Here is a 26,169-nt window from a genome sequence, read left to right as displayed (position 1 = left end):
TATCTGGTCAAACTATCAGTCAAGGGCAGATTAATGATATTCGTTGAAGGTTTTTGAATAGTTTACCTCCTGTGTACTCTTTCTTTGTAGCTGCTGGATAATGTGTTCCATCAAAATGAGAAGTAAATATGAAAGAGTGGTAAATAATGTCTTACCCAAAAAGTTAGGAATCAAACATAGGGGAGAGCCTAAGAGAATTGGATAATGGTAAAGAGAAGTTCCAGGACAATAGCTATGCAATAAATTTCAGAAGGAATTCATAGCCATTAAAGTGAGAGAAGAGCAGGCTCAGGAAAGCTGTCTTTTCCATCTATCCTTGCCCAAATGGTTGTGTTTATCATATTGAAAATAGTTCAGTACTTCTGAAAGATCTAATACTAATGGGTGCCAATGAAGAAATTAATAGATTTAGAGAAGTTATTTTACCCAGAGTTGCAAAATACCCCATGGAGCTTTAATTCAAACCTGGGAAACCATAATCCATGTTTTATTCACAATGCATTGTCTCAATAATTATAATGCAAGGTTAAAAAACAGTAGTGCCATGTAATGAGAGATTACTTTGTAGGAGTAATTGTGCATTTTAATGTACAGTTCACAAAGTACTTTTGCGTTATATTTTGATTATGATAATGTGCTTTGGAAGGGTTTTGAGTTGAGAGGTGACATGAGTCAAGTGAAATGGAAAATGAGATATCTGTTAGAACTAACAATCAGGGTAGAATCGGGATGGATGCCAGTACCTCATCAAGATTCACTGTAAACCTTTTATGGTGTTGATGGGATGTCTTGGAAGCAGATAAAAATAACTTTTCCAATGCCAGTGATTGAAGGACTGCACTACAACCTTTGCTCTAGATCACTGACTCACCTTCAAACTTTGCTGGTGACAGATGTGTCAAATTGATTTGAGCCCTGCAAGTACAAAATCTATGGACTGAAACCCTTTCCTCTGGAAATTAAACTGTGTTAAGTAGACAGACTTTAGATGGTTGAGTATTTTCTCTCATTAGCTGCCAAATTTTTATCTTAACTATTTGAATTGAAAGTTTTCTAAAATGAATTGCGCTCTTTTTTCTTAAACAGGCTAGAGAAACCTGTCTTAAACTTTGATTTTTCTTCTAGTTTGTGTTTGTATTTTCTTTGTGAAATAGCAAGTTGATATTGTTAGAGAGCATCACTATATTATCCATTGCCCAAATAAATAGGCCCATGCCTCAAAGCTTGTTTCACTCTGTTTTATAGTTTTTATATTAGGAATAGCATATGAGGTGATGAAATCTGACCTCTTTTTGTAGCCATGGAAGTAATGAGCTGTGAAGTTGGTAAACATCACTAAGGAATGCCTAATTGAGTAACTGGTCTTATCAGACTATCTTTTCATATTCCAAATCTAAGTTAGCAAGTAACAAAAGATGCCTTATAACCTTATAGTAACTTCAGACTTCACTCATAGTAACATACTTAACAAATCACTTAACTTCCTTGTGTCTTAGTTTCTTTGTCTTTAGCAGAAATAGAAGGTGGGAAGAAGAATACGATACCTGTCTTTAATAAAATCATTGTAAGAATTAAATGGATTAAGTGAAAGTATACAATACCTGTCACATAATAGATGGTCAGTGTTATCTTCTTTTTCCCTCTTCCAGATTTCTTCACCTTACCACAGCAGATAACTCTAAATGATTACTCATGCACTATCCACAGAATTTACTTAATGCCTATTTCCTTTTCCCCTTACAAGCCCTTCATTTCAAAAAGAGGGGGAGAAAAAAAGAACTTACCACTTTCTGACATGTAATATATTTTTCTCCATTGCCTGCCTGAGCCCGACACTTAAACTTTTACAGAGGAAATGAGAATATATGCCATTTGCTACTTTTAGAAATATGGAAAGATAAAAACTAGTCAGTGCTAAACTCCTTCATCACAGTCAACTTCTTGAATTTCTCCGCCTTTCTGTGATCTTTCCACTTTCGCCATAGAGGACTGGCTAACTTCTCATCAGGACTGTTGGCCTCCTAAAGAGATACAGTCTCATCCAAAACACAAACAATATAGAGTTGTAGTAACCTTTCTATGTATATTACCTCTGCATTAAAGATGCTTACATTTCAAACATGAGAAACAAAAGTAAATCTAATATGAAAGTCTTTCTATTTTATCTTTTAGTCAAGTGCATTTAAACCTTACTTGATTAAACTTAACTTTAAAACCTTTCTTCATTTAATTCAAGAAATTATTAAAGAATGGAGAAATGCTAGTCGGGCATGGTGGATGATCCCTGTAACCCTAGAACTTTGGGAGGCCAAGGCAGGTGGATTGCCTGAGGTCAGGAATTCAAGAACAGCCTGGGCAACATGGCGAAACCCCATGTCTACTAAAAATACAAAAAATTAGCCGGACGTCGTGGCATAGGCCTGTAATCCCAGCTTCTAGGAAGGCTGAGGCACGAGAATTGCTTGAACCTGGGAGGCCAAGGTTGCAGTGAGCCGTGATTGCGCCACTGCACTCCAGCCTGGGAGACAGGACAAGACTCTGTCTCAAAAACAGGAAAAAAAAAAATTGAGAAATGCTGAATTGAGATTCTGAAAATTTTTTTCTGATTATTTTATATCTTATTTAATGGCAGTAAAACTGTCAGTTCACTTTACTAGAATTCATTCTGAATCAGCAATCAACATCTTCTAAATCTTTTGTCTACCTATTCCCAAATTGTACTCTCCCCCTACAACTTTCGTTTCACATTGGAAAAGTGGAAACATTATCAGCGTAAATTTGGCAGATTTTTAAATAAGGAGATGTGTTCTATTCTGTGGCATTTAAATAATGATACTCTGAAATATATACATATGTATATGTAGATAATTCCAAGTAAAAGACACACATGAAAACATAAGTAGATACATTTACAAATATATATAAGCAAATTATACCAAATATTTCCATCAATCCAGTCATAAATATGCTGATTAATAGCTACATTGTTTTTTTTACTGACATTTTTTCTAATAACTTATCATCTTAGCCATATTTAGATATATTCACTTAGGAGAGATGGTGTTTATTACATTAACAGAGCAATCTAAATTCTATACATTTGCTTTTTTAAAACATTTCTATCTAGAAATTGACATTGAACGCTGTGTGAGAGAATCTATCAACCTCTTTTGTTGGACTCCTAAAAGTGCTACTTACAGACAGCATGCTCAACCTCCAAAGCCATCTTCTGACAGCAGTGGAGTCAGAAGTTCGGCACCTTATTTCTCTGCTGAGTGTCCAGATCCTCCAAAGACAGATCTGGTATGTATTTGCGGATTTAGTTTACAAACTCTAAAAGGAGATGGATGTTAAAATTAATATACCCTAGTATCTTTATTGTTCTTAATGGTGTCATTTATGTCCTTTTAATGTAGATATTTTCTAACACATGATTTGATTCATAGAAATATTCCAGAAAACCATTATATCTATTTGGTTATAGAGTTAGGAAGATTATTTTGATGTACTCCTCCAGGTAGCAAGTTTTGCTTTTTTTGTATGCATTTGTAGTATCTGTTTATATATCAATTGGTTATATAGTGAGAGATTACAGAAGCAAAGAAAGAATTAAAAAAATAGAGAAAGGGTTGTTAATAGAGCAGGAACTTATTGTTGGTTGACAGAAGAAACAGCATTTTTAAAACTATGCCATGTAGGTGTTTCAACATTATCATTCTTACTAAACACAGTTTATAAATATGGTCAACAAAGCTTTCAGTTACAATAATTCATACATTTCGAATATTCTAATATTATCATAGTATAATTATTTCCACAAAATTGAATTTCAGTTAATATGTATGTATTGCTTTTCAGATATGGCACTTTCTATGATTTTATTTGTGTCCCCAAATATATGAGTACATTCATTTGTTCACATATTTCCATCACAATCAAATTATATTAAGGTCACTTATAAACATGACCCTGCTTATGATTGAATACAGAGCAATTTCAATAATTATAATCTCTGCCTCTAGATATATAGATGACAGAGAGGGAAACAGCTAAATGGATATATATATGAAAGATTATAAGACATTTCTAAAATATCCTGAGAGAGAAAAGAATAAGAACCCACAGTTATAAATAAATATTTGTATTATAGTTTTCCAAAAGTAGTAGTTATCTTCTGCCTGCCCGGAAGAAAGTAAGTTCTCAAATACTAGCAATATTCAGCTGAAGATATTTCCATGTAATGAATTTTGGTGAGAGAACTCATTTGTCAGTAAATGGTAAATGTTGCTCTAGATCAGGGATCCCCAACCCCCAGGCCACAGACTGGTACCAGTCACAGGAACCAGGCCATACAGCAGGAGGTGAGTGGCAGGCACGCCAGCAAAGCTTTATCTGTATTTACGGCCACTGCTCCATTACTTGCATTACCACCTGAGCGCTGCTTCCTGTCAGATTAGCAGCAGCGTTACAGTCTCATAGGAGCACAAATCCTCTTGTGAACTGCGCATGGGAGGGATCTAGGTTGCATATTCCTTATGAGAATCTAATGCCTGATGATCTGTCACTATCTCCCATTATCCCCAGATGGGACCATTAAGTAGCAGGAAAACAAGCTCAGGGCTCCCACTGATTGTACATTATGAAGAGTCATGTAATCATTTCATTATATATTATGATGTAATAATAATAGAAATAAAGTACACAATAAATGTAATATGCTTGAATTATCCCAAAACCATCTGCCACACCCTGGGTCCATGGAAAAATTGTCTTCCATGAAGACAGTCCTTGGTGCCAAAAAAGTTGAGGAACGCTGTTCTAGATGACCTGTAAGATAGCTTGAAACTTTGAAATTCAGCAGTTCTAAATACAAACTTATTTAATAGTTTCTTTGTTTCAAATTTTGAATTATATCCTCTTTATAGCAGAAGAACATTTGTTAAAAAGACTGACTTCTCCATTTTATTGCCTTTGTTCCTTTCACAGATCAGTTGGTTGTATTTATGTGGGTTGATTTCTGAACTCTCTATTCTTTTTCATTGATCTGTTTGTCTGTCCTTTTGCCAATACTATGCTGTTTTGATTTATAATTTGTCTTGAAGCTCAGAAGTGTCAGTCCTCCAACTCTGTTCTTTTTAATACTGTGTTGGTTATTCTGAGTCTTTGTTTCCAAATAAACTTTAAAATTAGTTTGTTGATACCTACAAAATAACTTGCTGCTATTTTGATTGGGATTACATTGAATCTACATATCAATTTGGGAAGAACTCTTGACAATGCAGGTTGATTGTCTCTTTTCAAAGATGCTTGGGACCAAAAGTGCTTCAGATATTTTATTTGTTCTGATTTTGGAATATTTGCATTATACTTACTGATTGAGCATTCCTAATCCAAAAATACAAAATCCAGATTGCTCCAATGAGCATTTCCTTTGACTATCATCTTGGTACTCAGAATGTTTCTGATTTTGGAACATTTTGGATTATGGATTTTGGAACTAGAGATATTCAACCTTTATTGAGTCTCCTATCCAGGAAATGGAATATTTTTTCATTTATCTAGTTTTTGGATTTCTTTCATCAGATTTTTATAGTTTTTCTCATTTAGATCTTATATATATATATAGTTAGACTTATATCTAAGTATTTGATTTTGAGGAATGCTGATGTAAGTGGTATTATTTTTTATTTCAAATTCCATTTGTACATTGCAGGTATACAGGAAAGCGTTTGACCTTTTATATTAACTTCGAGTCCTGCTACCTTGCTGTAGTTACTTATTAGCTCCAGTTTTTTGCTCAGTTCCTTCAGATTTTCTACATATATGTTCACATTATTTGAAAAATGGACAGTTTTATTTTTTCCTTGCCAATTAGTACACCTCTTATTTTGTTTGTTTGTGTTATTGCATTAGATACAACATCTAATATAATGTTAAAAAGAAATGGTGAGAGGACATCCTTACCTTGTTCCTGGTCTTAGCAGGAAGGCTTCTAGGGTGTCACCAGAAAGTATTGTGTGAGCTGTAGGTTTTTGTAGATGTTTTTTACAAGTTGAGTAAGGTCTCTTTTATTCCCAATTTGCTGAGAGATTTTTATCATGAATGCATGTTGGATTTTGTAGAATGTGTTTCCTGTATCTATTTGTATGATCATGTGAATTTTCTTCTTTAGCTTGTTGGTACAAGAATTACGTTAATTAATTTTCATATGTTAAAACAGCCTTGCATGCCTGGGATAAATTCCACTTGTTCATGGTACATAATTTGTTTTATACATTGTTGGGTTTGACTTTGATAATATTTTGTTGAGGATTTTGGTATCTATGTTCATGAGAGATACTGTTTTCTTGTAATGTCTTTGTCTAGTTTTAGTATTTAGGGTAATACTGGCCTCATAGAATGAGTTAGGACATATTCGTTTTGCTTCTGTCCTCTCAAAGAAATTGTAGATAGTTGGCATAATTTCTTCCTTCAGTCTTTGATAGAATTTACCAGTGAATTCATCTGGGTCTGATACTTTCTGTTTGGAAATGTTCTTAATTATTGATTGAATTTCTTTAATAGATGCAGGCCTATTCAGATTATCTAATTCTTCTCATATAAGTTTTGTCATATTGTGTCTTTCAAGCCATTTTATCCAGGCTATCAAATTTATGGGCATAGAATGGTTCATAGTATTCCTTTGTTATCATTTTATTGTCTATGGGATCTGTACTGAGATCTCTTTCATTTCTGCTATTTGTAATTTGAATAATCTTTTTTTTCTTAGCTGGTTAAAGGCTTATTGATTTTATTCATCTTTGCAAGGAGCCAGCTTTTGGTGTCATTGATCTCTTTGATTTACTGTTTTCAATTTCATTGATTTCTGCTCTGATTTTTATTTTTCTTCTACTCACTTTGAACTTAATTTGCTGTTCTTTTTCTAGTTTTCTAAGGTGGAAGCTTAGATCATTGATTTTAGAACTTCCATTATTTCTAATATATACATTCAAAGCTGTATATTTTCCTCTGAGCATTGTTTTTGATGCATTCCACCAATTTTGATGTTGTGATTTCATTTCCATTTAGTTAATATTTTGACCTATGTGTTAATTAAAGGTGTTTTGTTTCGTGTCTAAGTATGTTGGTATTGATTCTCTAAGACTAATAGTTTGTAGCGAATTCAACCAACTGTATATATATATATAAATATATATATATATGCAGTTCTATATATACAGTTCTATATATATAGTTCTCTCTCTCTGTCTCTCTATATATATATACAGTGTGTATATAATACACACACACACCCCATATATATGAATAAGTTTATCTCTTTCTTTCCAGTTATTATGTTTCCAATTGTTTATTGTCTATTGCTTTGGACAGAACCTCTAGTTTAAGAGTAGGTAGACTTACTTGTTCCTGAGTTTAATGAAAATGCTTCTGATTTCATCATTTAAGTTTGACGTTTTTTATACTCTTTATTGAGACAATTATTGTACCATCTTTTCTGTATTTCTGAGTGTTTATCATGAATGTTAAATTTTATCAAATGCTTATTTTGTATTAATTTGGGATTATTTCATCTTTTATTGTGATAATGTATTATATTATTACAGTTTCTTATATTTAATGGTCATTACATTCCTGAGATAAAGTCTACTTGGTCACTAACAAAAAGACTTACTGGCTATATTTGATTTGCTAGTTTTTAAAAAAATTTATGCACCTATGTTTATAGATTAGATAAGTCTATAATTTTCTTTTGCTTTTTGTCCTTGTCAGGCTTTGGTCTTAAGATTATATTACCTGTTGGGTACTGTGCTCACTACCTGGCTGACAGGAATCACCCTAAACCTCAGCATCACACAATATACCCTTGTGACAAACCTGCACATGTACTCCTAAATCTAAAATAAAAGTTGAAATTATTTTTTAAATTTTATTTATTTCTCCTGTCTGCTCTTTAATCATTTTCTATAAAAGGAATTACCTCTTTTACATAAATTGAGGAAACTGGTCTGAAAAACCACTTCTGTAAGTTCATGTTGTTTGAAAAGTATTTCTATTTAGTTAACATGTTTATTTTCTCAAAATTTTTTCTAAAAGTACCTATTTTGTTTAATTTTTTATGTTTATAGAATTCTGTACATAAAATATTTTTAACTTTTGTTCTTTTTTATCTGAAATGTCTACATTTTTAATATTGTTTATTTGAAGGTTCAAATATGTTAGTATAATAGGAAGCAGATACAAAAATAATGTATGCATGCTGTAAAAAGAATATTTATTAAAATTAGCATAATCAGAATTCAGGTTCATATTATATATTCTTATGTCTGAGTCAAAAACAGATTTTAAAAGCAGCTTTTATAAACTGAGTTAAATTGTACTCTATTACTAGTAGAATGGAAGGTTAAAAGTGGATATTAGAAGAAAAATCAATTTTACTTTCATTTCTGCATGCATCTATTGTATTTATTCCCTGAAGCAGAGTTTTATAATAGAAAAAGCATGAGCTTTGCTGTTAGATGGGCTTGGTTTCAAATTTCAACCCTGTTCCTTTTTCTTCATATAATCTTGAATAATTCACATAACCTCTCTAGTTCCCTATCTGTAATCGTTAGCATACTTAAAATAATACCACCCTGGCAGGGTTACTTTAAGAATGATATATGTAAAGCTCCTAATTCACTGTCTAGTACATAATAAGCACCCCAAAAGAGTAAAAAATCATTATTACAAGTTTAGTAATTAACAGTTAATTTTTTTTACTTTGCAGTCTGCCCAAGAACTTTATGACAGTCTTCTATATCTAAATAATCTGTACAAAGGACATGATGTTCTAGTATTCTGTTTTTCCTCAGCTATGTTAGCTCATTACTATCACTTTACATTTAGAAACCACTATAAAAACAGTGTGGAGAGTAAGGATTAGGGAGGCTGGCTTTTCAAAGAAGGAATCTTTCTGGCAGTTTTACCTCAGTAAATTCAGTTTAAAATTTCACTTTGACCTTTACTTCTTAGTCTTAATACTATTTTCATCCCTAAACTAAAGAATTGCCAAAATAATTATTTCATCTAATGCCAAAGTCTTTCCCATCAGTTTTCTTTTAAATAGCTAAAACTGCTTGAGAATTCTGACTGAAGTTTATTAATTGAAGAAAATAATAAGTAAAGATATGTAATCTTGGTTAATAGAATGAATGTTTTTGAACGGAATGTATTTTGGGAAAATCTCTACTTAATCTTTGATTTTTTAAAATCTATTTCTTTGTTAAATTTTAATCACATATTTATGACTGGTATTACTTACATGCAATATGTAAATGAGCAATAATTATTGTTAAGTTCTTTGAATACTTCATTATGAATACATATACTAACCCAAGATTTTATTAAATAAATTAATTTTTTAATTTACATAATGCTAACTGCTTGTATATACTATTACCATAAAAATGATAGCATTTATTGCATTACCTTCAGTTTATAAGGTATGCTTTCAGTGTAGATTAAACATGAGTTTACTGTAGATAAAATCTTATTTAAAGCACATTTTTATACTTTTGGTTCAAATAGTTTCCAAAATTCAAATATAAATGCCAGTCTACAAAGTTTCATCTCAATAATAACAACACTACTTTTTGGATTATGAACAGTTTAAAAATAACACCACAGTGCTTTATGATTTTCGGTACCCAGATACATTATTTTTATCTGCCCCTAAACAAATCTGTGAGATGTTTGATCCCCATTTTAGATGTAAAGAGACTCAGAAACCTTACTTAATACAAGTTAACTTATAAATTGCCATTTTATCAGTACTGTAAATGTGTTTTTCACTCTTATTTATTGGAACATATATATTAATATATATCATATCCTACTGTACACTTGGCTTTTCAAGCATTTTTTACTTTTTCTCTGTTTCTCTAGAAAATACATTAACATATACTCATGCAATCATCTGCATACCTACTCTTAAATAAGAAGAAATCTTTTTACAGTAAGTATAAGGAAAAGTACAATTGTGTATCCTTTTTTTGCTAACATATTGAGGGTAAAATGTTAACCTAAAGGAGAACTAAACACTGTCTGCTGAAATTATTTAGAGCAATAGATGCATTGAAAACAAAAAGGTTAGCTTTGCATCTGTTCTTTTTACTGGTTCAATTCTTCTGCCATTATCTAATGTTCTGTAGGCAATTTTAGAGCTATTATGGTAGGCACAATTTTAGTGAAAGATGAAGACTAGAAACCCTGGCAGCTACATATAAGGGTAAAATGTATCAGCCGTCTAAAAGTTAAGTAGAAGACATTTTATAGAAAATAATATCTTTTGAAATTTGTTTTTCCATAGTAATGTATAATCTTATTCTACCATTGGCCTAAAAAATAAGCAAATAATAATAATAATAATCCAACATAAGAAAATAAGGGATAGTTGGATTTGGGGATAGGATATCAAAAGACCTTGATTTACTGGATTAAAATATGAATTTTTCTTTCTATATTCCAAGTGTAGGGAAGGAGAACGGCAAACAAATTCCTAGACAGAGATTGATATGGTTTGACTGTGTTCCCACCCAAAGTCTGATCGTGAATTGTAGTAATTCCCATGTGTCAAGGACAGGACCAGGTGGAGTAATTGAATAATAGGCGCAATTTCCCCTATACTGTTCTCATAATAGTGACTGAGTTCTCATAAGATCTGTTGATTTTCTAATGGACTTCCTCCTTTGCTTGGCTCTCATTCTCTTTCTTGCCACCAAGTAAAGAAGGACATGTTTGCTTCCCATTCTACCATGACTGTAAGTTTCCTGAAGCCTGCCAAGCATTGCTGAACTGTGAAACCTCTTTCCTTTATAAATTACCCAGTTTGGGGTATGTCTTTATGAGCAGTATGAGAACAAACTAATATATTAAATAGGTACTGGTACAGTTGGGTGCTGCTATAAGGATACCGAAAATGTGGAAGTGATTTTGGAACTGGATAACAGGCTGAGGTTGGAACAGTTTGGAGGGCTCAGAAGAAGACATGAAAATATGGGAAAATTTGGAGCTTCCTAGAGACTTGGAATACTCAGAAGACAGGCAGATGTGGGAAAATTTGGAACTCCCTAGAGACTTATTGAATGGCTTTGACCAAAATGCTGATAGTGATATGGATGATGAAGTCCAGGCTGAGATGGTCTCAGATGGAGATGAGGAACTTTTTGGGAACTGGAGTAAAGGTCACGCTTGCTATGCTTTAGCAAAGAAACTGGCAGCATTTTGCCCCTGCCCTGGAGATATGTGGAACTTTGAACTTGAGAGAGATGATTTAGGGTATCTGGCAGAAGAAATTTCCAAGTGGCAAAGTATCCAAGAGGAAGCAGACCATAAAAGTTTGGAAAATTTGCAGCCTGATGATGTGAAGAAAAGAAAAACCCATTTCCTGGGGAGAAATTCAAGCCAGCTGCAGACATTTGCATAAGCAGTGAGGAGCCAAATGCTAATCACCAAAGCAATGGGGAAAATGTCTCCAGGGCATGTCAGAGACCTTCACAGCAGTCTCTCCCATCATAGGCCTGGAGGCCTAGGACAGAAAAATGGTTTCCTAGGCTGCTGCTATTCTGTGCAGTGTCAGAACATGTTCCCCTGTGTCCCAGTGACTTCAGCTTCAGCTGTGGCTGAAAGAGGCCAAGGCACAGCTCAGACCCTTGCTTCTAAGGGTGTAAACCCTACACCTTGCAGTTTCCCACATGCTGTTTGGCCTGTTGGTGCATAGAAGTCAAGAATTGAGGTTTGAGAACCTCCACCTAGATTTCGGAGGATGTATGGAAATGCCTGGATATCCAGGCAGAATTTTGCTGGAGAGGCAGAGCCCTAATGGAGAACCTCTGCTAAGGCAGTGCAGAAGGGAAATGTTGGGTCAGAACTCCCACACAGAGTCCCCACTGGGGCACTGCCTAGTGGAGCAGTGAGAAGAGGGCCACCATCCTCCAGACCCCAGAATGGTAGATCCACCAACAGCTTGCACTATGCATCTGGAAAAGCTGCAGACAGTCAACACTATCCTATGAAAGCAGTGGAAAGTGGGGCTGTATCTTGCAAAGCCACAGAGGCGGGGCTGCCCAAGGCCGTGGGTGCCCATCTCTTGCATCAGCATGACCTGGATGTGTGACATGAAGTCAAGGGAGATCATTTTGGAGCTTTAAGATCTGGCTGCCCTGCTGAATTTTGGACTTGCATGAGGCCTGTAGCCCCGTTGTTTTGGCCAATTTCTCCCAATTGGAATGGGTATATTTTTCTATTGCCGGTACCCCCATTGTATCTAGGAAGTAACTAACTTGCTTTTGATTTTACAGTCTCGTAGGTAGAAGAGACTGCTTTGTCTCAGATGAGACTTTGGACTGTGGACTTTTGAGTTAACCCTGAAATAAGGCTTTGGGAGACTAGAAAAGGCGTAACTGTGGTTTGAAATGTGAGGACATGAGATTTGGGAGTGGCTGGGATGGAAACATGTAATCTAACTTTTAAATAAATGGAATCATAGCATTTGTGTTGTTTCATGTTTCATACTTGCATCATACAGTTACCATGGCTTCCGGTTATTAGCTCCAGCCCAAACTTCTCTCTTTTTTTGCTTAGCAATATGTCTTTAAAGTCTTCTTACGTACACACATACACACACACACACACACACACACACACACACACCTAATTCTGGTTAACAAGCTGCAAACCATTCCTTGGTACAGAAATGTTATCATGGTAGTAATACTTAATATTATTTGTATATCTCAAATGCAAATAGCTGAGCTAATAATGTCTCCTCAGTTTACAACACATTACAATTATTGGACTGGGTCAGACACTTTCTCCTGTTTCCTTTTACTTCTTTCTTTCTACCCTGACCCTCACTCCTTGGTCTCTCTACACAATCATTTATAAAACAGTGGTTTGCAAATGTTGATGTATATTATCCTCTCCAGGAAAGCTAAGAAAAAATGAGGCCCCTCTTGTTTAAAGGATAGGCCCTGAGCCTTTGTGTTTTTAGCTTACTCTCCATGAATTCTAATACTGGTTGCTCTAATATAGTTTATATAGGTTTCTGAATATGTACAAACCCTTTTAAGTTAAATATATATGCATTTATGTGTATTTGTAGGTATCTTTTCTAATTTTTTTGTTGTGATAAAAATACACACAACATAAAATTTACCACCTTAACCATTTTAAGTGTACAGTTCAGTGGTATTAAATACATTCATAATGTTGTGCAACCATCACCACCATCTATCTCCATAACTCTTTTCATCTTGTAAAACTGCACCTCTGTACCCATTCCATTGTAATTGCTTATTCTCCCCTCCTCTCCACAACCACAATTCTACTTCTGTCTCTATGATTTTGACTACTCTAAGTACCTCATAGAGTTGGAATCATATAGTTTTGGTCAGATTTTTTTTTCTTCTTAAGGCTAAATAATACCCATTTTGTATATATACCACATTTTGTTTATCCATTAATTGATCAGTGGACACTTGGGTTACTCCCACATTTTAGCTATTGTAAACAATGCTGCTATGAACATGGGTGTATAAATATCTCTTCAAGATTCTGGTTTCAGTTCCTTTTGGCATATATCCAAAAGTGGAATTTCAGGATCATATGTTATCTATCTTTAGTTTTTTGAGGAACTGCCATACTGTTTTCTACAGCAGCTGTATCAGTTAACATTTTTACCAACAGTGTGCAAGGGTTGGTTTCAGTTTCTTCTCAAACTTGCGAGCACTTTTCTATTTTGATTTTTTTCCTTTTTTTCTTCTTTTTTTTGAATAATAAATGTGCAGTGGAATCTCATTGTAGTTTTGATTTATATTTCCCTGATGATTAGTGATAGTGAGCATCTTTTCATGTACTTCTTAGCCATTTGTATATCTTCTCTGGAGAAATGCCCTATTCAAGGTCTTTTGAGTTGTTTCTTTTTTTGTTGAGTTTTAGGAGTTCTCTATATATTCTCAATATTATTCTCACATTAAATATATGATTTGCAAATATTTTATTTCATTCTGTAGGTTGCCATTTTACTCTGTTGAGTGTCTTTTGATGCACAAAATATTTTATTTCACAGAGTTCAATTTGACTATTTTTTCTCTGTCACCTAGGGCTTTGGTGTCATCTCCTAGAAATCAAGTGCCAACTCCAGTATCATGAAGCTTTTGCCCTATGTTTTCTTCTAAGAGTCTTAAAGTTTTTGACCATACATTTAAGTCTTTGATTTATTTTGATTTAATTTTTGTATATGTTATTAGGTGAGAGTTCAGCTTCATTCTTTTGCATGGAGATATACAGTTTTTCCAGAAACATCTGCTGAAAAGACTGTCCTTTACCCCACTGAATGGTCTTAGCCACCCTTCTCAGAACTTATTTGACCATATATAGGAGGGTTTATTTCTAGCTGTAGTCTGTTGGTCTGTATGTCTGTCTGCCTTTATGCCAGTATCATACTGTTTTATTACAATAGTTTTGAAATAAATTTTGAAATCAGGAAGTCTGAGTCTTCTGGCTTTGTTCTTTCTTTTCAAGATTGTTTTGTCTATTTTAGGTCTCTTGAGATTCCATATGAATTTTGGGATAGGTCTTTCTATTTCTGCTAAAAACATCATTGGTATTTTGATAAGAATGTGTTGAATCTGTAGGTGGCTTTGAGTAATATTGATATCTTAACAATATTATATCTTTCAATCCATAAACGTGGCTTGTGTTTTCATTTATTTATGTCTTTCTTAATTTCTTTCAGCATTCTTTTGTTGTTTTCTTTGCACAAGTCTTTCACCTCCCTGGTTAATTCGTAAGTATTTTATTCCTTTTGATGCTATTGTAAATCAAATTGTCTTCATTAATTCCTTTTCTGATTGTTCATTGTTAGTATATAGAAATACAACTGATTTTTGTCTGTTTTTTTCTGTATCCTGCTACTTTGTTGAATTCCATTATTAGTTCTAACAGTGTTTTGTGTAATGTTTAGGGTATTTTTTAGATATAAGATCACATCATCTGCAAACAGATCATTTACTTCTTACTTTTCAATGGATGGCTTTTCTTTTTCTTGCCTAATTTCTCCAGCTAGGACTTCCAGTACTATGTTGAAAATACATCCCAAAAGCAGGCATCCTTGTTTATTCATTATGTCAGAGGAAAAGCTCTCAGCCTTTCACCATTGAGCATGTTTTCTGTGGGTTTTTCATATATGACTTTTATTGTGTTGAGGAAGTTTCCTTCTATTCCTAGTTATTAAATGTTTTTATCATGAAACAGTTTGATTTTGTTCTTTTTTTGGTATCAATTTAGATGATCATGTGGTTGTTTTTTTTTTTTTTCTCTCCATTCTGTTAATGTAATGTATCATATGGATTGATTTTCCTGTGGCGAAACATCCTTGCATTCTAGGAATAAATCCCAATTGATCATGCTGTATAATTTTAATATGCTTTTGAATTCAGTTTGCTATTTTGTTGAAGATTGTTGTTTCAATATTCATAAGGGACATTTGTCTTTAGTATTCCGTTTTTGCAGTGTCTTTGTATGGCTTTGGAATCAGGGTAATGCTGGCCTTACACAATGAGTTAGGAAGTATTCCACCCTCTTCAGCTTTTTAGAAAAGTTTGAGAAGGATTTGTGTTCTTTAGATATTTGGTAGAATTCACCAGTTAAGCCATCAGATCTAGGACTTTTCTTTCTTAGGAGATTTTTTATTACTGATTCAATTTCCCTGCTAGTACTAGATCTAGTTAGATTTTTTAACTCTTTATGATTTTAGTCTTGGTAAGCTTTGTGTTTCTAAGAACTTAACTACTTCATTTAGGTTAGTAGCTTCATTTTTGACTCCTGCCTTACCTTCCAAATTTAGTCAATCAAAAACTTTTGTTTATTAATCTGTATACTTCTCTCCAATTCTGCTGACAATATTTTACTCATGTTCACCATGATTACAGGCATGTGCTACCACACCCGGCTAATTTTGTATTTTTAGTAGAAGCGGGGTTTCACCATGTTGGCCAGGCTGGTCTCGAACTCCTGACCTCAGGTGATCCACAACCTCCCAAAGTGCTGGGATTGTGGGCATAAGCCACCATGCCCGGCGTGTACAATTTTCTGACTGGTCTCTCTGCATCCATTCTCATTTATTTTTAATCCATTTTTCAGACTTCAGCTACCATAATCTTTTTTAATCAAAATGTTTACCAAGACTCTTATTATTATACTGACAATAAAATTCAAACTTCTAACATGGTCTAAAAGTCCCAATGTAATATTTCCCTTGACAACTTTACCAAGATTTTCTGTCAGTATTGTTCCCTCTAATTTTTCTATGCTGTAGCACAGAAATTAGATTTCGTTCAGTTTTAGGTATACCCTATACATACTTCTGCTTTAAGACCTCTATGTCTGCCTTCATTTTCTCTTTTAATATAAATTCCTAAAGATCAAGAACTGTATCATAGATTCTTAAATGAAATGATAGGGAGGGAGCAAAGTAAGATGGCCAAATTGAAGCCTTCACCGAGCATGTCTTCTGCACAGACTCCAATTTAACAACTGTCTACACAAGCAAAGCACCTTCATAAGAACCAAAAACTAGATGAGCACCCACAGTACCTGGTTTTAACTTCATGTCGCTGAAAAAGGCACTGAGGAGGGTAGAAACAGTCTTGAATCACCAATGCCACCCCTTGCCCACCCCCCAGCGGGAATTGTGACATTGCATTGAACTCAGTGATACCCTGTTACAGCAGAATGCAAAACCAGGCTGCACTTAGCTAATGCCCACCCTCAGAGAAGATATTTAAACCAACTCTAGCCAGAGGGGAATTGCCCATCCCAGTGGTCCAAACTTCAGTTCTGGCAAGCCTTATCACCCTGGGCTAAAGTGTTCTGGGGCTCTAAATAAACTTCAAAGGCAGTGTAGGCCACAAGGACTGCAACTCTTGGGGAGTCTTAGTGCTTAACTTAGATTAAAGTGAGTGGACTAAGGAGGCACGTAACCTGTTGAGACACAGCCAGAGTGGCTAAGAGAGTACTTGCACCACCCCTACCCCAAACCCAGGCTGCACAGCATGGGGCTCCAAAAAAGACACCTTCTTTCCACTTAAGGAGAGGAGGGAGAAGAATAAAGAGGTCTCTGTCTTACATCTTGGAAACCACCTCATCCACAGTAGGATAGAATACCAGTCAGAGTCATGAATCCCCCTTTCCAGGACCTAGCTCCCAGACATTTCTAGACACCCTGGGCCAGAAGGGAACCTGCTGCCTTGAAGGGAAGGACTCAGTCCTGGCAGGACCCATCAACTACTGAATAAAGTGCCCTTGGGCCCTAAATAACCAGTAGCAATACCCAGGTAGTATGCCACTCTGAGATTTGCTGGCTTCAGGTGAAACTCAGCACATTACTAGCTATGATGGCTATGGGGAGAGACTATGATTAAGAAAATTAGAGGGAAAAGTAAGGGAGCTTTGTCTTACACCTTAGGTACCAACTCAGCCACAGGGAAGTAGAGTACCAAGCAGGCTCTTGTGGCCCCCAATTCCAGGACTTGGCTCTTGGACAGCATTTCTGGACCTGCTTTGGGTCAAAGGGAAACTACACTGAAGAGTGAGTCCCAGGCCAGGCAGCATTCACCACAAGCTCGATGAAGAGCTCCTGGGCCTTAAGAGAACATCAGCAGTAGCCCAGCAGTACTCTCCGTGGGTTTGTGATGGCAGTCATAGGGTGAGGCCCCTCTGCCTATGGAAAGCGGAGGGAAGAGTGGGAAATACTGTGTCTCATGATTTGAGTGCCAGCTTAGCCACAGTACAATAGAACACTAGGCACACTTCTAAGGTTTTTGACATAAGTCCCTGGCTCGCAGATGGCACCTCTGGACCTGCCTGGAGGAACTTCTGCCCTGAAGGGAAGGAAAAACCCTGGCTGGCTTTACCGCCTAATGATTGTACAGTCCCAGGACCTTGAGTGAACACAGGCAGTAGCCAGGGTAGTAGTTATGCCAGCAAGCCTTGGGCGAGACCCAGTGCTATGCTGGCTTTCAGTCTGATTCAGTGTGGTACCAGTGGTGGTGGCCACAAAGATGCTTGTGTCACACCACGCCAAGCTCTAGGTGGCTCAGAATAGAGAGAAAGAGGCTCTATTTTTTTTTTAGGAGAAAGTAAGGGGAAAGAACAACAGTCTCTGCAGAGAATTCTGGATCTTATCCAAGACCATGAATGCAGTACCTCTACAAGTCTGCAAGAACAATAGTGTTACTGGGTTTGGGGTGTCCATTAATACAGATATAGCTTAGATCACAACACTCAAGTCTTCTGAGTACCTGAAAAGCCTTGCAGGAAATACAGGTTAAAATTAGCCCAGACTGTGAAGACTAAAATAAATACCTAACTCTTCAATGTCCAGACACAGATGAACATCCACACGCATTAAGATCATCCAGGAAAGCATGACCTCACTAAATGAACTAAATAAGCCACCAGGGACCAATCCTGGAGAAACGGAGGTATGTGACCTTTTAGACTCGAAATTCAAACTAGCTGTTTTAGGAAACTCAAAGAAATTCAAGATGACACAGAGAAGGAATTCAGAATTCTACCAGATAAATTTCATAAGAGATTGAAATAATTAAAGAGAAACAAGCAGGAATTCTATACTTGAAAAAGTGCAATTGGCATACTGAAGAATGCATCACAGTCCTCTAATAGAATGTATCAAGCAGAAGGAGTTAGTGAGCTTGAAGACAGGCTGTTTGAAAATACACAGTCAGAGGAGACAAAAGAAAAAAGAATAAAAAACAATGAAGCATACCTATAGGATCTAGGAAATAGCTTCAAAAGGTCAAATCTAAGAGTTACTGGACTTAAAGAGGAGAGAGAAACACAGATAGGGATAGAAAGTTATTACCCCTTTGAATAAAAAGGATGTTAATGAGTGATAATTATTACAGAGAACTTCCCAAACGTAGAGAAAGATATCAATATTCAAGTACAAGAAGGTTATAGAACATCTAGCACATTTGATTCAAAGAAGACTACCTCAAGGCATTTAATAATTAAACTCTGAAAGGTCAAAGATAAAGAAAGGATCCTAAAAGGATAAAAGAAACAAATAACATACAATGGAACTCTTATATGTCCGGCAGCAGACTTTTCAGTGGAAACCTCACAGGTCATGAGAGAGTGGCATGACATATTTAAAGTGCTGGAAAAAAAAAAAAATTTTACCCTAGAATAGTGTGTCCTCCAAAAATGTCATTAAAACATGAATGAGAAATAAAACTTCCCAGACAAACAAAAAGTGAAGGATTTCATCAATATCAGACCTATCCTACAAGTGCTAAAGGCAGTACTTCAAACAAAACGAAAAGACTTTTAATGAGTAATAGAAGATTATCTGAGGGTTAAAAAAAAAAAACTCACTAGTAATAGTACACAGAAAAACACAGAATATTATCACACTGTGACTCTGGTGTGTAAACTACTCTTATACTAACTAGGAAGACAAAATGATGACCCAATCACAAATAATGTATTTGCCCATTCTCAAACTGCTATAACTGTAATAAAATACCTGAGACTGGGTAATTTATAAAGAAAAGAAATTTAATTGACTCACAGTTCCACTGTACAGGAAGCAAGGCAGCATCTGTCTGCCTTTGCGGAGGCCTCAAGGAAATTTTTCTCATGGCAGAAGGCAAAGTGATAGCAGGCATCTTACGTGGCAGAAACAGGAATAAGAGAGAGACGGGGGAGACGCTACATACTTTACACAAGAACTCACTATTGAGACGACAACACCAAGGACGGTGGTGTTAAGCCATGAGAAATGACTCCCATGATCCAATCACCTCTCAACAGGCCCCACCTCCAATATTGAGAATTACAATTTGACATGAGATTTGTGTGGAGAAACATGTCCAAATCATGTCAAATAATAACTACAACAACATTTCAAGACATTGACAGTACTTTAAGATATAAACAGGAAAAACAAAAAGCTAAAAAGTAGGGGAACTAAGTGTAGAGTTTTAATTTTCTTTTTGCTTGTTCATTTGTTCTATGCAAACAGTGTTAATATTATCAGCTTAAAATAATGGATTATAAGATATTATTTGAAAGCCTCATGGTAACGTCAAATCAAAAAACACACAACAGATACATAAAAAATAAAAAGAAATTAAATCATATCACCATAGAAAATCCCCTTCACTAAAAGGAAGACAGGAAGGAAGGAAAGAAGGAAGAGAATATCTCAAAACAACCAGAAATCAAATAACAAAATGGCAGGGGTAAGTTCTTATCAATAATACTGAAAGTAAATGGAATAAACTCCTTAATGAAAAGATATAGAATGGTTGAATGGATTTAAAAAGCAAGACCTAATGATCTGTTTGTTACCTACAAGAAGCACACTTCACCTATAAAGACACATGTTGACTAAAAATAAGGGGATGGAAAAAGATATTGCATGCCAATGGAAACCAAAAAAGAGCTGGAGTAGCTATATTTACATCAGACAAAATAGAATTCAAGAAAAAAAAAACTCTAAGAAGAGACGAAGAAGGTCATTATATAATGGTAAATGGGTCAGTTCAGCAAGAGGATATATAAGCACTGTAAACATATATGAATTCAGTACTGGAGTACCCAACTTATTAGCGCTAAAGAGAGAGATAGAACCCATACAATAAAACCTGGAGACTTCAACACTCTTGTTTCAGCACTGGATACATCTTCCAGACAGAAAATCATCAAAGAAGCATCGAACTTAACCTGCATTATAGACCAAATGGACCAAATTTACAGAACATTTCATTCAATAGCCGCAGAATACATATTAATTTCCTCATCACATGGATTATTCCAAGATAGACCATATGTTCTCTATCCAGAGATAGACCATATGTTTAAGACAAAACAAGTCTTAAAACATTCAGAAAATCGAAATAATATCAAGCATGTTCTCTGACCACATGGAATAAAACTAGAAATCAATTACAAGAGAAATTTATGCAAACACATGGAAATTAAACAGCATGCTCTTCAATGACTAGTAGGTCAATGAAGAAATCAAGAAGGAAATTGAAAATTATTTGGAAATGAATTATAATGGCGACACAACATAAAACCTATGAAGTACAGCAAAAACAGTACTGAGGGAAGTTAATAGCTCTAAGTGCCTACATCAAAAAAGAAGAAAAACATCAAATAAATAACCTAATGATGCATCTTAAAGAATTAGTAAAATGAGCAAACCAAACCCAAAATTACTAGAAGAAAAGAATAAGGAAAAGAGCAAAAATAAATTAATTTGAAATGAAGAAAACAGTACAGAAGATCGATGAAACAAAGAGTTGGTTTTTTTGAAAAGTTAAACAAAATTAACAAATGTTTAGCCAGACTAACCAAAAAACGAGAAGATCCAAATAAATAGAGATTTAAAAGGAGACATTACTACTGTTATTGCAGAAATTCAAAGGATTAGCAGCTGCTGCGAGCAACTATATGCCAATAAATTGGAAAATCTAGAAGAGGTGGACAAATGCCTAGATACATACAACCTACCAAGATTGAACCATGATGAAGTCCAAAATCTGAATAGATCAACAACAAGTAATGAGAGTGAAGCCGTAATAAAAATTCTACCAGCAAAGAAATGACAGGACCCAATGGCCTCACGTCTTAATTCTATCAAACATTTAAAGAGAACGTGTACCAATTCTATTCAGACTATTCTGAAAAATAGTGGAGGGAAGATTTCCAAACTTACTCTATGAGGCCAGTAGTACCCTGATACCAAAACCAGATAAAGACAAATCAAAAAAAGAAAACTGTAGGCCAATATTACAGATGAATATTGATGCAAAAATTCTCAAAAAAATTTTAGCAAACCAAATTTAACAACACATTGAAAAGATCATTCATCATGACCAAGTGGGATTTATCCCTGGAATGTAACGATGGTTCAATATATGCAAATCAATTAATGTGTTATGTCATATCAACAGAATAAGGTACAAAAACCATATGAACATTTCAATTGATACTGGAAACGCATTTGATAAAATTTAACATCTTTTATGATTAAAAAACCCTCACAAAACTGGGTTTAGAAGGAACATACCTCAGGACAATAAAAACCATACATGACAGACCATAACGAGCATGATGTTGAATGGGGAAAGACTGAAAGCCTTTCCTCTAAGATCAAGAATGTAACAAGCATGGCCCACTTTAACTACTGTTATTCATCATACTACTGGAAGTACTAGCCAGAGCAATTAGACAAAGAGAAAAATAAAGGGCATCTAGATTAGAAAGAAAGAAGTCAAATTATCCTTTTTTGAAGATGACATGATCTTTTATTTGGAAAAACCTAAAGACTCCATAAAAAACAGTATTAGAAGTGATAAATTCAGTAGAGTTGCAGGGTAAAAAGCAACATATATAAAAATCAGAAGCATTTTCATATGCTAACCACAAACAATCTGAAGAAGAAACCAGGAAAGTAATCCCACTTACAATAGCTACAAATAAAACAAAATACTTAGGAATTAACCAAAGAAGTGAAAGATCTCTACAGTGAAAACTATGAAACATTAATACAAGAAATTGAAGAGGATACAAAAAAAGGAAAGAGATTCCATGTTCATGGGTTGAAAAAATTAATATTGTTAAGATGTCCATGCAACGCAAAACAATCTACAGATTTAATGCAATCCCTATTAAAATGCTGATGGCATTCTTCACAGAAATAGAAGAAACAATTCTAAAATTGTTTAGAATTGGTTGTTATATGCAACCACAAAAGACCATAAAGAAGAATGACATTCTGTCATTTGCGACAACATAGATGGAACTGGAGGACATTATTTTCAATAAAATAAGCCAAGCACAAAAAGACAGACTTTGTGTGTTCTCACTTATTTGTGGGTGATAAAAATTAAAATAAATTGAACTCATGGATATAGAGAGTACAAGGATTGTTACCAGAGACTGGGAAGGGTAGTGGGAGTGGGGTGTGTGTGGAGAATTGGGAATGGTTAATTGGTACAAAAAAATAGTTCAAAAGAATGAATAAGACCTAGTATTTGCTGGTGCACAGGGTGATTATAATCAAAAGTAATGTAACTGTACATTTTAAAATAACTAGAAGTGTATAATTAGATTTTTTGTAACACAAAGGATAAATGCTTGAGATGATGGACTCCCATTAACCTGGATGGAATTATTATTATGCATTGCATGCCTATATCAAAATATGTAATGCATAAATATATTTACGTACTATGAACTCACAAAAATTAAAAAATGAAAAATAAAAAATAAAAGTTTTGAAAAGCAAACATACATACATAAAAACCTACCTTTCTTTCTTCACTGGTAATTTATGGGTGCATTAAGGAAAGGACTGTTCTTATCATTGGACCCTCAGAGCTTAATTCAAAGCTCTGAGAAATAATATGTTCTCAGTATATTTGTATTTATTTGATGTAGTTACTACAAAAAAGGTTAAACTAGTGTTAACTCTCATTTCAACAAAGCATTCAGTTAATTTAGTCACAGTTCGTTATTCATCAACTATGCTAGCTCTTTCTACTTTGTCTTCATAGCATGGATTATAATTACATACTTATCTTTGTGTTTCTTTTATCATTTATTCCACATCCAGGCACAGGGGAGAGATTGGATCTTGTTCACCCCTGTACCCCCGTGCTTATCTTAGCCCCTAGCATATAGTTGATAATGAATAATTTTTTTAATGAATTAACAGAAAGTTCATTCCAGCTAATGTTTTACTCTATTTTCTGTAAAGCAATGTATCTGAAAAATGGTCCTCAAAAATCTTCTATAATAGTTGTTGAAAGTGCATTTTTAGGACTCGATGCACACATCATATCTACTAAATCAGTGATTGAGGGGTATCTCCTGTAACTTATGTTTTTACTAAAGTCCCTATGTGATGCTTAACAACATGTGTGTACAGGGTTCTCACAACTCATATCTTTGTAACTAAACAAATGATTATTCATATGGGGGAAAATATCTCAATAAGGCATTCATATTTGTGATCATAGTGTTATTTTTGTGCTTTTGTGTGTATTTTTATACTAGTCTACTTGTTTTATTATTATTCCAACCTTTCGCCGCAAGTTAACTTTTTCTTCATGAACAAAAGCGACAGCCCTTTTCACTATTCAACAATCTCAGCCTACTCACTCTCTAAGCCTCTCTTTTTATTTTTACTGCCAAAGGGCAACTCTCTTTTAATTCTGTCCCCCTGACTCCCCCACTCTTCTTATTCCATTTTGTGAAAGCAGTTTCTAAACAGCAACAACAGAATTTCTAAAGTCATTCATGTGGAAATAAATTAGAGTGAGAAATCTATCCAGGACTCAAAAAAGTTACATTCCCTGCTTTATGTTTTCTTTGTTGAAATCAGTAAAAGGTAAACCCATTACTTCAACTTAGAAGATATGCAGTAAAGGCATACTTGAGTTTGTTTTGCTTCTCATCACTGCACTTTCACTGTTATTGCTGTTTTATACAAATTAAAAGTTTGTAGTACCCTTGTATCATGCAAGTCTAACGGAGCCATTTTTCTAACAATATGTGCCCACTTTGTGTCTTTGTGTCATACTTTGGTAATTCTTGCAATATTTCACACTTTTTCATTATTATTATATCTGTTACGGTGATCTGTGATCAGTGGTCTTTGATGTTGCTATTGTACTTGTTTTGGTGCACCACAAACGGAGCCCATTTAAAATGGCAAACTTAAGTGATAAATATGTGCGTTCTCATTGCTCCCCCAACCAGCCATTCCTCCATTTTTCTCCCTCTTCATGGGTCTCCCTATTCCTTGAGAAAGAAAGATATTGAAATTAGATCAATTACTAGCCCTATAATGGCCTCTAAGTGTTCAAGTGAAAGGTAGAATCACACATCTCTTACTTTAAATCAAAAGCTAGAAATGATTAAGCTTAGTGAGGAAGGCATGTCAAAAGCCAAGATAGCCCAAAAGCTAGACTTCTTCTACCAGTTAGGCAAATTGTGATGCAAAGGAAAAATTCTTAAAGGAAATTAAAAATGCTACTCGAATGAACAACAGATGATAAGAAAGCAAAGCAGACTTCCTGCTGATATGGAGAAAGTTTTAGTGGTCTGGATAGAAGATTGAGTCAGCCACAACACTCCCTTAAGCCGAAGCCTAATCCAGAGCAAAGCCCTAACTCTCTTTGGTTCTGTAAGGCCATGAGAGATCAGGAAGGTACAGAAGAAAAGTTGGAAGCTAGCAGAGGTTAGTTCATAAGATTTAAGAAAAGAACTGTCTTCAAAACATAAAAGTACAGGGCGAAGCAGCAAGTACTGGTGGAGAAGCTGAAGGAAGTAATCCCAAAATCTAGCAACTATACAGCAGATTTTCAATGTAGACGAAGCAGCCTTCAGTTGGAAGAAGATGCCGTCTAGGGCTTTCATAGCTAGAGAGAAGAGATCAATGCCTGGCTTCAAGGCTTCAAAGCTTCAAAAGATAGGCTGACTCTCCTGTTAGGGGCTGATATAGATGGTGACTTTCAGTTGAAGCTAATACTCATTGACCATTCCAAAATCCTAGGGCTCTTAAGAATTATACTAAACCTACTCTGCCTGTGTTCTATAATTGAAACAACCAAGTCTGGATGACAGCACACCTGTTTACAGTGTGGTTTACTAAATATTTTAAGCTCACTATTTAGACCTACTGCTCAGGGAAAAAGATTTCTTTCAAAATATTACTGCTCATTATAACAGTGCACCTCATCACCCAAGAGCTCTGATGGATATGTACAGGAAAATAAATATTGTCTTCATGAATGATAACATAATATATTGGGGAACCTGCCCTGATAGTCATGTAGGTTCTTTTCTATTTTCCCTAAGCGTCAGCTGGTTTGAGAAATAAAGGGACAGAGTATAAAAGAGAGAAATTTTAAAGCTGGGCATCCGGGGGAGACATCACATGTCGGTAGGTTCCGTGATGCCCCACAAGCCGCAAAACCAGCAAGTTTTTATTAGGGACTTTCAAAAGGGGAGGGAGTGTGCGAATAGGTGTGGGTCACAGAGATCACGTACTCCACAAGGTAATAGAATATCACAAGGCAAATGGAG

General features: G+C 35.0%; 1 protein-coding gene across 5 annotated transcripts in view; it reads left to right on the top strand.

Moving 5' to 3' along the window:
* The window catches only part of TBCK (TBC1 domain containing kinase), a 265,095-nt gene that overhangs the window by 135,744 nt on the left and 103,182 nt on the right, over positions 1–26,169 (top strand). For 3 of the 5 annotated variants that reach the window (XM_019025572.3, XM_063705458.1, XM_055384855.2), the window contains exon 23: positions 3,128–3,303. In XM_019025572.3, the coding sequence (XP_018881117.1) occupies positions 3,128–3,303 (176 nt within the window). Of the gene's footprint in view, positions 1–3,127; positions 3,304–9,924; positions 9,995–10,508; positions 12,529–26,169 lie in introns of those variants that run through there. The other 2 variants (XR_010133450.1, XR_008679124.2) reach the window with 2 other exon arrangements.

This window comes from Gorilla gorilla, chromosome 3, assembly GCF_029281585.2.
Source record: "Gorilla gorilla gorilla isolate KB3781 chromosome 3, NHGRI_mGorGor1-v2.1_pri, whole genome shotgun sequence".
Lineage (NCBI taxonomy): Eukaryota > Metazoa > Chordata > Mammalia > Primates > Hominidae > Gorilla > Gorilla gorilla.
This window is presented reverse-complemented; position numbering and strand designations above follow the sequence as displayed.